We start from the raw sequence: 14,558 nt of genomic DNA, 5'->3' as shown, positions 1-14,558 counted from the left end.
AGGCTTCTGCCTACCCGGTCTCCGCACTCTTGATGGGGACCAATGCAATTGATTTGCATTGACTTTCTATTGTAGAGCTTTGGAACCAAGGGAAGGATCCAAACATAGCTCCATTTTATCCAATGAGAAGGGCCGCTTAGTGCTAAACCCTGATTCGCCCATTTCTCTTTGCTTTTATCCAATCGTTAGTCTACTTTAGCAGCCAATCAGCGGCCTAGATGTCCACCAATCAGAGAACACTGCCAAAGCACGGCCTTTGTGTCGGGGGATGTCAACGCGTCGGCGAAAGCTCCGACCAATAGAAAAAGTCGTCGGTGTATGCAAATGAGAGCCTTATGACGGAGAGACGCAGCGTGTAGCGTGGGTATAAAAGCGGAGGCATTGGGGGGGTTAGAGCAAAGCGGTTTGGGTGTTCGTTGGAGCAGCTGCTCTACTTTGCTTGGTGGCTGCGGCCTTTCCTTGGGTGGCAGAAGCGGCGCGGCGAACGAAGACCGGCCTAAGACTTCGGCGTTGGGTAAGCGTTTATGTACTGATCCGTGACTTGAGGCCGCGCCGGCCGTTGATGCCGCGGGCCGCGGCCGTTGGAGGCGGAGTGCCGGCTGCTGCGGGCTGCTCTTGCCGCTGGCACCGAGTGTGGGGTCGGGAGCTTTCCTTCTGGGGTTTCGTTCCGGAATCGCGTCTCCTGTGGAGGCCCCGGCGCCGGATTCCGGGCACCGGGGCCTCCGCCCGTCGGGGAAGGGAAGTGACTCCTCCCCGAGCTCCCCCTCCCGGGGGAGGCTGCTGATACTCGCAGCCTGAGTCATTAGGGGAGGGGGAGGAGGCGGCGGCGGTCTCCGCCATCTGCCGCCGCCGCGAGGTGGGGCGCGAAGAGGTGGGAGGGCAGGGGCGCTGTGCGGAGCCTGTCCCGTCCCCCTCACTCCCAACCCCCGGCGAGCGGCGCGGCAGGGTGTCATGGATGTCTTGTTTAGGTGAAAGAAAATGGCCCGAACCAAGCAGACTGCTCGCAAATCCACGGGTGGGAAAGCGCCCCGCAAACAGCTGGCTACCAAAGCTGCCAGGAAAAGCGCTCCCTCTACCGGCGGGGTGAAGAAGCCTCACCGCTACAGGTAGGCACGGCAGCGGGAAAACAATGACTCGGCGGCGCTGGGTGGCGCGGGAACGGCTCCCGGTGGGGCGCCGGCGCTGTCAGTTAACTGGTGTCGGTTTACATTCTCGCTCAGGCCCGGAACCGTTGCGCTCCGAGAAATCCGTCGTTACCAGAAGTCGACCGAGCTTCTGATCCGGAAGCTGCCTTTCCAGCGGTTGGTAAGGGAGATCGCCCAGGATTTCAAAACAGACCTGAGGTTTCAGAGTGCCGCCATCGGTGCGCTGCAGGTAAGACGACAGAGGCCGCGCGCGGCAGGGGCGGAGGGCTCGAGGCTGGTTTCTCCTCTCCGGAGAGTTTAATAGTGTGGCTCTTGTCCTCAACAGGAGGCGAGCGAAGCGTACCTGGTGGGTTTGTTTGAAGACACTAATCTGTGTGCCATCCACGCTAAGAGAGTCACCATCATGCCCAAAGACATCCAGTTGGCTCGCCGGATACGGGGGGAGAGAGCTTAAGTGAAGGCAGTTTTTACGGTGTTTTGTAGTAAATTCTGTAAAATACTTTGGTTTACTTTGTGACTTTTTTTGTAAGAAATTGTTTATAATATGTTGCATTTGTACTTAAGTCATTCCATCTTTCACTCAGGATGAATGCGAAAAGTGACTGTTCACAGACCTCAGTGATGTGAGCGCTGTTGCTCAGGAGTGACAAGTTGCTAATATGCAGGCGGGATGGGTGATACTTCTTGCTTCTCATGATGCATGTTTCTGTATGTTAATGACTTGTTGGGTAGCTATTAAGGTACTAGAACTGATTAATGTGTACAGGGTCCTTTTGCAATAAAACTGGTTATGACTTGATCCAAGTGTTTAACAATTGGGGCTGTTAAGTCTGACCATGCATCACTGTGATAGAATGTGGGCTTTTCCAAGGGTGAGGATACAAGTCTTAACCACAGTGTAACTTACAGTTTCCTTAAAAAAAAAAAAAAAGTAAACATGGCAGCTATAGAATACACTATGTGCATTTATAATAGCTATTTTATATATTGTAGTGTCAACATTTTTAAATTAAATGTTTTACATTCACATGTGGGGAGTCTTGTCATTAAGGTGTGTGTAATTTAGGGTCCAGTTGGTTTTCTCTAACGAAACTGCACTTGTTTCATAGTAGTAAAATGCTTTGCAAATTAATACCTTGCATAAGTCCTCATTCTACCACATGGTTAACTAACCCTCTAGCTGATAATGCAAACTATCGCGGGGATTTTATTTATAAGGGCTCTAGAATATAATACAAGTTATTCACACCAGCATCATCTGTTACTAACGTTCTGAACTAGTTCAGCTTTTTTGTGTTGTGGTTAGTTTCATAACTAGGTTGAGTTTTTCTCCCTCCACCAAGAGGAAACAATACCCGAGTTCCTTCCTCGTGGAGTTTGTGTTCTAACCCTTAGTGGAAACTTGCCGTGGGGGTGGGGCACGCGGCTCCCGCTTACTGATCCTCTGCCAGTTCGGATGGTGTCCAGTTAGGTTACATCTGGTGTGGTCCCGGGAAATCACTTTACAGAGACGGTCTTCCAAGTGGTTTGAAAATTTATCCTTCTATTGAAGTTTTTAGGTCAATTATGTATGTTGACTAAATTTACAAATAAACTTGTTTATCCAACTAAGTGTGAAAAACCTAAATTGAATACACAGACATCCATTAATACATCCACTATCTAGGTTCTTGTATCCAAAAGTTTTGTTATCCAAAAAGTTACATGTAAAAGGCCCCCTGCTGTATGCACAGTGTGAGCTACAATACCAATACTCCCTGCATCTTGTCAGGGAATAAAAAAATAATTTGGGGTGTAACAGACCCAGAAAAGGAAATTTTAAAATGCTGGAGCTAAGGTTAGGGATCTGTTTTGTGAACCTTTCTGTGAAGGAGCGGGTGTACAGATCCTGTACAGCAAGTGGAGCGGTCCCAGAGGTGCGGGGCCTGCTGGGTCCAAGCCACTGCCCCAGTGGGAAGGGGGTTTTGGCCAGGGTTGGCCAGCAGCAGAGGGCGGTAGGTTAATGTCGGACTTGCAGAACAGCCTCTGGTCAGAGGAGTCTTCTGTGTGTTTGAAGCTGTAGCAAGATGTTTACACCCTAATAGCTTTGTGTTTTTCAAGTAAGGATTTGTTTTCAGATTGAAGGGTTGGTTGTGGAGAAAGGCAGCCTTAGAACGGGCCTGGGGGTCTTGGTAACAGCCTTATGCTGTGTCAGAGGTGGAGTCCCCCGTGTGGTGAACCAGTTTTCTGGAAGATTCATCACGACTGGCTCTGGAGCGCCTTCAGTACCAGCCTTTTCCTCGTCGTGCATCGGAAAGACGTCGGAGCCCTGGGCGCCGGTGTGTGCGGTGCTCCAAGGCATAGTGGTGACGGAACACCAGCAGGAACTCGGCTGTGGTGACCCCGGGGGTGGCCATAGAACCTTCGCCCCAGTCTGCGTTTGATCAGAAGGTTCTCGGGTTTTGATAGGTTTTAGTGCAACTCGCACTTACGTACTTGGAGCATCCTTAACCAGAGGGCAAAACTGTCCTCCAGTTCTCGGAGGCTGGCCGCACAGGCTGTCCCTCGGTAGGGCCGTGGAACGGTCCGTAGGCAGGAAAGCAAAAGTTAGAGCTGATGGAGGTGTCCTGTGCCCTTGGCGAACAGACAAAAAGTTCTGAGGTTGAGACTTGTTAATGGTCTCCGTCTGAACGATAACATCGCTCGCTCTCACAAAACAGCTCCTGTGGGGAGCTGCCCTGGAAGGCCTCGCCTTGTGACTCGGCCCCGGTGCACAGAGGGCACTCAGTCACGAGCCTGGCAAAGCCCTGTTCTTAAAAGGGCGTATGTCGCAGCTGGCTCAGGTCGGGGCCGCTCTGCTCGTTGAACTTGTGCATCAGCAGCTCCTCTCTCCACTGTCGGCTCCGCCAGGCCAGTGTGGGCCAGGTAAGTAGAGGGCGGGAAGTGCCAGAGGTCCTGACGGCTGCGTGCGGCTCCCAGGAGATCCTGAGCCGCCCCCCTGGGCATCCGTGGCATCCGGTCCCCACCCCTATTGCCACATCCCCGAGTCAGGAGCACTGAACAGTCGCCTCGCTGAGCCAGCACTCCCAGCACAGCACTGGTCCGAGACCGCCGCCGAACGGCTGCACCTTGCCTGGGCCCCATAGCTGCTTCCCTGCCCCTGGTGGTGGTCTCACCGGCCCCCTGTGGGCCTTCCTCAGGGATGTCCCCAGCCTGGGCCGCTCCATCCAGCTGCACTTGGCTCCTGGCCAGCAGCCGCTGCGCAGTCGGCCTTGGGGCTGCCTTCCGGAGGGCACGGCCAGAGGCAGGCAGGCAGGCAGGAGGGGCCAGGCCTCTGCCCAGGGTGCCAACCCAAGTCCCGTGGCACCCACAAGGAGAAAGCTGAAAATGGGCCAGGCAGTTGGCCTTCAGGTTTCCTCACCCTTTTGCCGGCAGGTCTGGGATGGAGCCAGGCTGTGGGCCGAGGTGGTGCAGCTGGGACGCCCTCGGTGTGTAAACGGGCTGTGCCGTGAGGAGGGGCGCCTGCCCGCTGTGATCCTGCCGACTGCCCCGCAGCCCCGGCAGCGAGGGGGCTGCTCCTGTGTCTCGTGCCCCCGCCCACCTGTGGTGGCTGTCCTGGTGTCCTCACCGGAGCACCGTGCCCAGTGTCAGGTCGGGCACAACCAGGGGAAGCACTTCTTAGCTTTGTGCCCCAAGCAGAGGACCCCCCACCCCACCCCACCCCCACCCACCCCACTCCCCGTCCCTGTGGAGGAAGCCAAGAGGCTCTGCAGTCGCCCTCACCACGCAAGGACGGGGAGGGGCTTCAGTGAGGTCACACGTGGCCTGGAAAGGGACACAGGGGCAAAGTCAGATGCCAGGGCCCGGGTCCTCGCGCCAGCAGCTATCAGCTCGCTCCGGAAGCTGCACTTCTGGGGATGCACACAGTGAGATGGGGGGGCGGGCGAACCCCACACAGACCAGTGACAAGGAGGGGCCTGGGGGGAGGAGGCCAGTGTGCTCCAGGCTTAGGGGAGGAAGCTTTTTGCTTCGGGGGTGTGAGGGACTTCGCCCATGCCCATGGAGGCGGTGCCTGGACCCCAATATTCGGACTCCCTTCCCAAGCCCTCTGTGGGACTTGCTCAGGGCCTCCCCCGTAAGCCCCTCACTTCTAGCACTGAGCCTTGAGTGTCAGCGCAGGGTGGGGGACATGATGGAGTTGGCTCCTAGGCCCAGGCATCCCTGGCCTGCGGGTCACACTGCAACTGCCCCCAGTCCTATGCCTTTGGTCAGTCCCAGTCCTGCCCACTGGGGTGGCTGGGGCCCTGTGCCAGCTGCGCTCGGCGCTTAGCGTGAAACACTGGAAGAGGTGGCCGCAGGCCTGGGCTGACAACTGCATCTTCTGGGTCCGGGTTGCTCCTTGGCCATTGACAGGGTGGTCCTCAGCCCAGAGGGAGGGAACTTCAGGGACGTGACTGGGGCCCCAGGTGAAGACACAGCCTGCAGCTGTCCTCTCATCGGGGAAGAAGCTCCCGGTGCTCCGAGGTGAGGTGTGAATCTTGCCTGCCTCTGGAGCTGGGCCTGGCAGAGGCTCCAGCCACGTTTGCCGGCCACCCTGAGTGGCCCCAGCAGCCTCACAGCAGGGCTGGCTGGGCCTGCTCCTGACACGCGTGGCAAAGAAGGAGCCCAGTTCCCAAGAGCTTTGGTTACCGGCCTGGCTTCTCTATCAGGGGTGTTCCATGCAGGCAGTGGGGCTCCAGTGGTCTGGGAGAGCAGATGTCCCACCCGTCCCTTACTTAGAGGCTGAGCTTTAGACCTGAACACTTCAACGAGCAGAGGCTGCAGCAGGTCAGGGTGCTCCAGGGGACGGGGTGGTGGCTGAGAGAATGGGCTCAGGTCAGACAAACCCAGGTTCGGGGCCCGGTTGTCCCGTTTGGGTGAGGTCCTTCACACACCCGTGCTGCTGTTCCTCATCTGTGAAATTCGCATAAACACAGTACCTGCCCAATAGGCTGGGAAGGATTTAATGAAATCTGTGCAAATTCTGGTAATTTTTTAAAAAGATAGTATTTATTTTTATAGACAGGGGAAGGGAGGGAAAAAGAGAAGGTGAGAAACATCAATGTGTGGATGCCTCTTGTGTGCCCCCTACTGGGGACCTGGCCTGCAACCCAGGCTCGTGCCCTGACTGGGAATCAAACTGGTGACCCTTTGGTTTGCAGGCCGGTGCTCAATCCACTGAGCCACACCAGCCAGGGCAAGTTCTGGTGACTTTTAAAATATTCGACAACTTCCTGGCTAGTGTACCTCAGTGGACTGAGTGCAGGCCTGCGAACCAGAGGGTTGCCAGTTTGATTCCCAATCCGGGCACATTCCTGGGTGGCAGGCTGGGTCCCCAGTGGGAGGCACATGAGGAGCAACCACACATTGATGTTTCTCTCCTTCCCTTCCCCTCTCTCTAAAAAAATAAATAACATATTTAAAAGTAAAATAAAATATTTTGACAACAAAAGTCAGGATCACTGACCAATCAGAACAGACTCGGTGGCCAACCACCAGCACTGCCCTGCTGGCTGGGCAGCAGCCCGGACACTGGAGTAGGGCTAATGCAGTGGCTCAGAAGCTGTTATCATTAATGTTACAGAAAGGCAAAGGGGGCCCAAGTCAGGAGGTAGGTCAACACTCTGGGAACAATAACAAAAAGAGAGCCCTGGCTGGCGTAGCTCAGTGGATTGAGCTCGGGCTGGGAACCAAAGTGTCCCAGGTTCGATTCCCAGTCAGGGCACATGCCTGGGTTGCAGGCCATGACCCCCAGCAACCGCACATTGATGTTTCTCTCTCTCTCTCTCTATCTCCCTCCCTTCCCTCTCTAAATAAATAAATAAAATATTAAAAAAAAATCTCTCTATCTCCCTCCCTTCCCTCTCTTAATAAATAAATAAAATATTAAAAAAAATAACAAAAAGAACCTTCCAGAATGGGCGAGGGTGGGCCACCCGTGGAGAGTGAACTTTCAGAGACCACAGGGGTAGACATCTGCTCGGGAGGTATGGCCCCGAGTCCCCTCAGGGAGCCAGGCTGGGACTGCAACGAAGAGGCCAGAGCTGCACGGAGCACAGCGCGCAGGGCTTCGAGGCATAAGGAAAGGCTGAGTCCGGCAGGGAGGGCCCACGGGCTGCCAACTGGGCCCCGAGACAGACATAGCTCCCCGGGAGGGGAGAAAGAGGTGCCTCTGAAGCACCCAGCCTCACTGTGGGCCAGGTGTCACCGTGGCCTGGACAGAGGGTGGCCTTGGTGACCTCCAGGCCTGCCTCGGCTACCAGGCAGTCAGCAGGCCTGGGTGGATCCCCTCCGCTGGGGGGTCCTACTGGGAATTCTACCGTGATGCCTCAGCGCTGTGTGGCAGCGGCCTCGGGCAGTGCTGATACAAGCGAGCTTTCCCTCTGCATTTCCTCCTCTTCTACAAGTGAGTTTTTTGACCAGTGAAGTAGATCTTGGGGTACAGTGTCCCCATTAAAGTGCCACCTCCCCCTGCCCCTGGCCCTGTGACAGGTGGCCAGGAAATGGGAGGAAGGGGTAAAGGTTAAGGCAGACTTCTCAACAAACTTCATGTTAACATGCTGGATGGAATTTAAAAACTGAGCATAGCCCTGGCTGGTGTGGCTCAGGATTGAGCGCCAGCCTGCGAACCGAAAGGTTGGGGGTTCGATTCCCAGTCAAGGCACGTGCCTGGGTTGTGGATCAGGTCCCCAGTTGGGGGCTTGTGAGGTACAGCCAATTGATGTATCTCTTGCATATTGATGTTTTTCTCCCTCTCTTTCTCCCTCCCGTCCCCTCTCTCTAAAAATAAATAAATAAAACCTTAAATAAATAAATAGGAACTGAGTGTAGGGCCAGGTCTTTGAGCATTAGCTCCCCTGTCTGGGCATGGGCCACTTCCTGGAAATAAACACTTTGTTTGCTGGAAAAACAAAACAAAACAAACAAACCAATAAAACAAACCGCCCCCCTGCCAAGCTGAGTGTAAACACATCTCCCGGATAAAAATCAATGTTCCAGAGTCCATCTTGAGCAAACGGAAGCATTTTCCTCTCAGATCAAATCAGGTTCTCCAAGAACAACTAAAACAATGCAAAGGACGGTGATGGGTCGGATAGATGTGTTTCCAAGCAAAATGAAACAATGGAAGTTAAAAAAAAAAAATACACAGCAGTGCGTGGCCTCCGCTCACAGCAGTCAGGATCCCTCCTCCCTTCCCAGACTCAGAAAACTCTTCACTCCTCCGCGCCAGCGTCTGCCTCCGCGGCCAGATTGCGTCTGCCTCCCAGCCAGAACGTGAGCGCCCGAGGCTCTTATCTGTCTGGCCCGCTGCACGCAGGAGAGTCCGCTAATGTCTGCTGAATTAATGGGTGACTGATAATAATAGCAAACATTTATGCCGCGTTTACTGAGTGCTAGGTGCTGTTCACAACCATCCACAATCCGTCCGACAGGAATCACTAGCCTCACTGTACAGACGGGAAACCGGGGCCCAGAGAGGTCCGCTCCCCTGCCTGAGGTCCCCCACGACCAAGGGGAGAGATCTGGGCTCAGGACTGTTGGGCGTCAAAGCTGAGAGGGGGCCCCAGGCGGGTAGCTCGGTTGGTTAGAAAGTTGTCCTGAAATGCCAAGGTTGTGGGTTCGATCCCCGTCAGGGCACAAGAAGCAACCAGTCAATATATAAACAAGTGGGACAACAAATCGATGTTTCTCTCCCATCAATAAAAATTTAAAAAGAACCTCAAATAAAACAGAAAGCTAAGGCGGGTGAAGGATTCCTAGAGAAGGGTTTGCGTGGCTCGCCGCTGCCCCCTTGAAGGGAGGCGTGGCTTGTTAGCTGAAAATTCCATCTGCACCAGCCCCAGCGTGCACTTACACACGCTGTGCAGCGTGCCCACTCACAGCACACAATTCAACGGTCTCAGCGTGTTCACAGACAGTGCGACCGTCACCACCGCGGTCAAACTTCGAGCACTTCCTCACCCCAAAGAGAACTCAGTACCCCTGGCTGTCACCCTCCGTCCCTCCACCCCGTTTCCCGCAGCCCTCCGCAGTCCCTGCTCAGCCCGACCTACCTGAGCAGCCGTGGCAGGTCCCTCCGGGAGGCGCTGGGCCCACGGCTGGGCGTTGCCACCCTCTTCCAGCCCTTCGTAGCTAGGAGCCGTGACAGCGTGTCTGCCCCAGAAAAGGAGCCTGGAGAAAACTACTGCCCCGTCACCACCGAACTTGGCTCTGTCGCTGTTTACACGGAGTGCCAGGCCACCCTCTCAGAGACCCATGACCAGGGGCTGGCGACTCTCTCAGCTGCGGGACTCCAGGGTCTCGGCGATCCCTTTGGGACGCCCAGGTCGGCCGGACGGCAGCGGGGTGGCTCTGGCTGTGGGTGGGTGGGTGCAGGCATAGCCAGCAAAGGGCAGCTCAGACCTCCCGGTCCGGCCAAGACCACGCGGGGCCCTACCGACTCGACTGGGCGCCCAGCGGTCCTTCCCCCTGTCGGGAGCCGGCCCGCGCCCCGCCCCCGGCAGGAGAACAAGACGGGCTCAGCGGGCAGGGCGGGCCCGCTGGGCCCCGGCGGGGGCGCGGTGGGCGGGGCGGCGAGGGCAGGAATGCACGCCCCTTCCCCGCTGCGGCCCCGCCCCTGAGCATCCCGTGCGGACCGGGCCGAGCTGGCCGAGCTGGAGGGCGAGCGTCATGGCCGCTTCGAGACAACCCCAGGTCGGGGAGCTGCTGGCTGAGGCCCGGAGGGCCTTCCGGGAGGAGTTCGGGGCGGAGGCGGAGCTGGCGGTGTCGGCCCCCGGCCGCGTCAACCTCATCGGGGAGCACACGGACTACAACCAGGGCCTGGTGCTGCCCATGGTGAGGGTCTGGGAGGGGACCCGAGCCTCTCTTCGGGCCCCGGCCGCCCCGCCGGAAGGGCAGGCCCGAGGGGCGCGGGGAGGGCCCTGGTCCTCGCGTGAACTATTGGGCGCGCCGCGCCGAACTTTCACTCCAGCCGAGTTTGGGGGTCGCGCGCGTGGGGGCGCCCCTGGGCTGGGGCACGTCTCCCGTAGGAAGGGAGGAAGCGGGAGCCTACGAGGAAGTCGGCTGGGAGGGGTGTGCCAGCGCCTCTTCGCTCCAGCCCGCCCTCTGTGGACTGCCGATCCCTGCCAGCAACCTGGGAGTCACCTCAAAATGGGGGGCCCCCGTGTTGCACAGGGAAGGAGGTGTTTCGGACTCTGGCCTCCACGAGGCTCTGCAGGTCCTGTGGGAGCTTGCCCTAGGCCTCCCAGCCCAGCCCGTTCTGTGCAGAGGGGGAAACAGGCCCTGCGTAGGGGAGGGGAGGGAAGGGGAGGGGAGGGAAGGGGAGGGGAGGGATGGCTAGTGATCCAGTCAAGGCCACACAGCTCGTGCCTGGTGGGGACTCGGCCGGGACTCAGGCCTCTGGGCTCTCAGCCAGGTTTTTTTCCACCCCACTACGCAGCTTGGGAATGAGGGGTACAGCACACCTGAGGCCACCCAACGATGGTGAGGCATCAGAGGCAGCCCCCCCCCCCCACTCTGTTGTCCTTTTGAACTCTCTCCCCCCTGTGCCCCACAGCTGGGAGCCCACGCTCAGGGCAGAGTCCAGGCCCGCACTGGGCTGCTGCGGCCCCGGAGAGGTCAGGGGGCAGGGCCTAAGCCCCCAAGGCCAGCTCAGCCCTCAGGCTCTTCCCTGAGACACCCAGCATGCCTTTCCCGCTGAGCCTAAAGGTCACCCTCCTGTCAGTCCTGGGCCCCGAGTGCCTGAGCCCTTCAGTGGTGGAGGGGCCTCACGTGCCCGTCAGCTGCTGGAAGCTGGGCACGCGCCCTCTCTCCGCTCAGGCCCTGGAGCTGGTGACTGTGATGGTGGGCAGCCCCCGGGCGGACGGCCTCGTCTCCCTGCTCACCGCCTCCGAGGATGCTGATGAGCCCAGGCGGCTGCAGTTTCCCTTGCCCACGGCCCAGCGGTCCCTGGAGCCCGGGACCCCTCGATGGGCCAACTACGTCAAGGGGGTGATCCAACACTACCCAGGTACAGGGCAGTTCAGGCTGGTCCCAGGAGCACCGGCTCTCAGCCGTCACCCTCCGCTCACCTTTCCCGCTGTGGGGTGGGCTGGTCGGGTGGAGCACCCCAGTGCGGAGACGGGGAAACGGACGCCCTGAGGGGGTCTGGAGCTTGCCCTGGGTCGCCTGGTATATGCCTGGGGGAGCTGGGATTCAAACCCTAACCTGTTGGCCTCCAGATCCCTAAACCAGGGCATCTAGGAGGACTGTGGCCCGGGGGCCTCAGGGTAGAAGGAAGAGGGGCTGTTGGGCCCCTTGGCCCAGCAGGTTGGTGGCCTTTGCCACATGAGACACATCCCTGGAAGCAGTCACCAGGCAATTTTCTCCCTTCATACCAAAACACGCGCCCTTCCTGTGCCCCCCCTCCCAGGCAGCCCAACTTACCACCACCATCGTTCCCCCTGCAGCTGCCCCCCTCCCTGGCTTCAGTGCGGTGGTGGTCAGCTCAGTGCCCCTGGGGGGCGGGCTGTCCAGCTCGGCAGCCCTGGAAGTGGCCACGTACACGTTCCTGCAGCAGCTGTGCCCAGGTACCTCCGAGAACCCGGCTCCCGACCCGGCCTTCCTTCCCTGAGGTCCCTGTGGGGTCAGAGCTGCTTCTCCTGCTGTGGCCTTCAGAGGGGGGTGGGGGATCTCCCCGGAGCATCTTTGGAACTGCTCGACGCACCCGCCCCTGGTGCCCGCGCCTGGGCCCCAGCCTCCTCACCTCACCCTGTGCCGCCGCAGACTCGGGGGCAATCGTTGCCCGGGCCCAGGTGTGTCAGCGGGCCGAGCACAGCTTTGCAGGGGTGCCCTGTGGCATCATGGACCAACTCATCGCTCTACTGGGGCAGAAGGACCACGCGCTGCTCATTGACTGCAGGTCAGGGGCTCCCCCTGCCCCCCCTCACTTCCTGGTGGAGCTTGTGGGAAGAGCTTGCCCACTCCCCGCCATGGCAGGCAGGCAGGCACTTGGCCTTGTCATCTTCCCACTCCAACTCTACCCCAGGTCCCTGGAGACAAGCCTGGTACCACTGTCGGACCCCAAGCTGGCTGTGCTCATCACCAACTCCAACGTGCGCCACTCCCTGGGCTCCAGCGAGTATCCGCTGCGGCGGCGCCAGTGCGAAGAAGTGGCCCGCGCGCTGGGCAAGGAGAGCCTTCGGGAGGTGCAGCCGGAGGAGCTGGAGGGTGAGAGCTCGGCCCCCTGGCCTCCGTCCTGCAGGCAGCCGGGCCCCCTGCGGGGGCTGCCAGGGCCTCGTCTGCGGGGCTCCTGCCGTGCTCCGCCCACTCCCCCAAACACTGTTGTTAACCTAGGGCTCCAGCCTCAGCAGGGCTGCTTGAAATCTTAACATTGTTTCTCCCGAGATAAGAAGTGTAGACAAGTACAGAGAAGACCATAATAAGCTCTGAGGCTGCTGCCCAGAGACAGCCGCCACCAGCGTCTCTCCACGCTTCCTGCAGTGTCTTCCACGCCCGCACTTTCAGGGTCGTGCGCCACAGTGTCACCTGCCCCTTGGGAAAAACTTAACATTATTCTGTGCCCTGAAAGGCTTTTTATTTTTTATTGTTATATTTTTAAAAATATGTTATGTGTTTATTTTTTTTGGAGAGAGGAGAAGGGAAGGGAAGGAGAAATAGAGGAAGAGAAACATCAATGTGTGGTTGCCTCTCACATGCCCCCTACTGGGGACCTGGCCTGCAACCCAAGCTGGTGCCCTGACTGGGAATTGAACCAGCAACCCTTGTTCACAGCCTGGTGCTCAGTCCTCTGACCCCTGTCCCCACCTCCCCCCACCATCAGACTCCTCATTACTCTCTGTTGAAGGGCTTGGGGCTGGGCTCCTGGCGCCCACCTCTCCTAGGCTGAGCCCTCTGCTCAAGGTGCTCACTGAGTCCAGAAGCTCAGCCCTGTCCCTCCCTGGCTCCCAAACGTCTGTGGCACAGGCACATGGCATTAAGTAGCAAGGTGCCCTGCCCTGGCTGGTGTGGCTCAGTGGATTGAGTGCTGGCCTGTGAACCAAAAGATCACTAGTTCGATTCCCAGTCAGGACACATGCCCATGTTGCGGGTTTGGTCCCTGCTCAGGGTGCATACCAGAGGCAACCGATCGATGTTTGTCTCTCTTTCTCTCTCCCTTCCCCTCTCTCCAAAAATAAATGAAATCTTTAAAAAAAGAAACCCAAGGCGCCCTGGCTCAGGCATTAGTCAGAGGGGCAGCCTGCTGGAGGCTCCTGGGCCCTGGGCCCTGGGCTCTCCCCTTCCCCAGCTCTGGAGCCCCGCCCACAGGGGCCCCAAGGCTGTGCCTGCGGAAATAGCAGGGTTTCTTCTCCCTCCTGCTCGGTCGCGGCCCCTTGAAGGCAGCACTGTGTCCTGCTCGCCTGGCAGCATCGAGTCTGGGACTCGACCTGCTGGCTGTGGAGCGCCCACTGGGCCAGGCACCCTGCTGGGAGCTCCACGTGGGCCATCACCCCGGGTCCTCATGGTGCTCGGGTGGGGTGGGCATCCCACGGTGCATCGGGGGGGAGGGGAGGTGCTGACTACAGCTGTGTCAGAGCCCAGCCCCTGAGGGAGGCTGCCCCAGCGCCCTGGAGCCATGGCGCCCCGTCCCCCCGCATCTGCAGCTGACTGCTGACCCCTCTCCTTCCCCAGCCGGCAGTGAGCTGGTGAGCAAGGAGGGCTTCCGGCGGGCGCGGCACGTCGTGGGGGAGATTAGGCGCACGGCCCAGGCAGCGGCTGCCCTCCACCGTGGCGACTACAGAGCCTTCGGCCGCCTCATGGTGGAGAGCCACCACTCCCTCAGGTGAGGCCCCCCCGTGGGCCCCGGGGCACAGGGCGTCCCCAGGGCTGGAGGAGGGGGGCCTGGTCCCAAGCCCTCCCCTCCTGCTGTCTGCTTGCTCCCTGCAGGGATGACTACGAGGTGAGCTGCCCCGAGCTGGATCAGCTGGTGGAGGCGGCGCTGTCTGCACCTGGGGTTTATGGCAGCCGCATGACAGGTGGCGGCTTTGGTGGCTGCACGGTGACTTTGCTGGAGGCCTCTGCCGCTTCCCAAGCCATGCAGCACATACAGGTGGGTGGGTAGGTGCCAGAGCCGGGGGGTGGGGTGGGTGGGGGGGAGTGGTGAAGCAGGTTGCCAGGGCCCCTCGGAGCTCAGACCTGCCTGCCTCTCCCACAGGCTCAGTACAGCGGTACTGCCACCTTCTACCTCTCCCAGGCGGCCGATGGTGCCCAGGTGCTGCACCTGTGAGGAGCCCCCCAGGATGGTCCACGGCGGGCACCCCCAGGTGGCAAGCCAGGAAGCTCTGTGTCTCTGGCACCTGTCCTCTGTGTCTGGGCGTGCAATAAACTTGTGCCTCGGACCACAGTGCCCACCTGCCT

The 14,558-nt window shown here is 58.9% G+C and overlaps 2 protein-coding genes across 2 annotated transcripts; both read left to right on the top strand.

The window, feature by feature from the left end:
* The first annotated feature begins 367 nt into the window (after positions 1–367).
* On the top strand, positions 368–2,752 carry LOC114502420 (histone H3.3A). Its single transcript, XM_028519331.2, has 4 exons — positions 368–514; positions 969–1,106; positions 1,221–1,374; positions 1,471–2,752. Exons 2-4 carry the CDS (start codon positions 979–981, stop codon positions 1,597–1,599), a joined length of 411 nt encoding a protein of 136 aa, XP_028375132.1. The 5' UTR covers positions 368–514; positions 969–978; the 3' UTR covers positions 1,600–2,752.
* Positions 2,753–9,773: 7,021 nt separating this feature from the next.
* GALK1 (galactokinase 1) lies at positions 9,774–14,544 on the top strand. Its single transcript, XM_028519768.2, has 8 exons — positions 9,774–9,998; positions 10,983–11,172; positions 11,612–11,731; positions 11,928–12,063; positions 12,190–12,371; positions 13,833–13,983; positions 14,088–14,250; positions 14,356–14,544. The coding sequence occupies exons 1-8, from the start codon at positions 9,834–9,836 to the stop codon at positions 14,425–14,427; spliced, it is 1,179 nt and encodes a 392-aa protein (XP_028375569.1). The 5' UTR covers positions 9,774–9,833; the 3' UTR covers positions 14,428–14,544.
* The last annotated feature ends 14 nt before the right edge of the window (positions 14,545–14,558 follow it).

The sequence above is a fragment of the Phyllostomus discolor genome, chromosome 8 (assembly GCF_004126475.2).
Source record: "Phyllostomus discolor isolate MPI-MPIP mPhyDis1 chromosome 8, mPhyDis1.pri.v3, whole genome shotgun sequence".
Lineage (NCBI taxonomy): Eukaryota > Metazoa > Chordata > Mammalia > Chiroptera > Phyllostomidae > Phyllostomus > Phyllostomus discolor.
This window is presented reverse-complemented; position numbering and strand designations above follow the sequence as displayed.

Coding starts and splice junctions, on each gene's coding strand:
- LOC114502420 (XM_028519331.2), top strand. CDS start 979: ATGGCCCGAACCAAGCAGACTGCTCGCAAATCCACGGGTGGGAAAGCG. Junction 1,107..1,220: donor AAGAAGCCTCACCGCTACAG/GTAGGCACGGCA, acceptor ATTCTCGCTCAG/GCCCGGAACCGTTGCGCTCC. Junction 1,375..1,470: donor CCGCCATCGGTGCGCTGCAG/GTAAGACGACAG, acceptor TGTCCTCAACAG/GAGGCGAGCGAAGCGTACCT.
- GALK1 (XM_028519768.2), top strand. CDS start 9,834: ATGGCCGCTTCGAGACAACCCCAGGTCGGGGAGCTGCTGGCTGAGGCC. Junction 9,999..10,982: donor AGGGCCTGGTGCTGCCCATG/GTGAGGGTCTGG, acceptor CTCTCCGCTCAG/GCCCTGGAGCTGGTGACTGT. Junction 13,984..14,087: donor GAGAGCCACCACTCCCTCAG/GTGAGGCCCCCC, acceptor TGCTCCCTGCAG/GGATGACTACGAGGTGAGCT.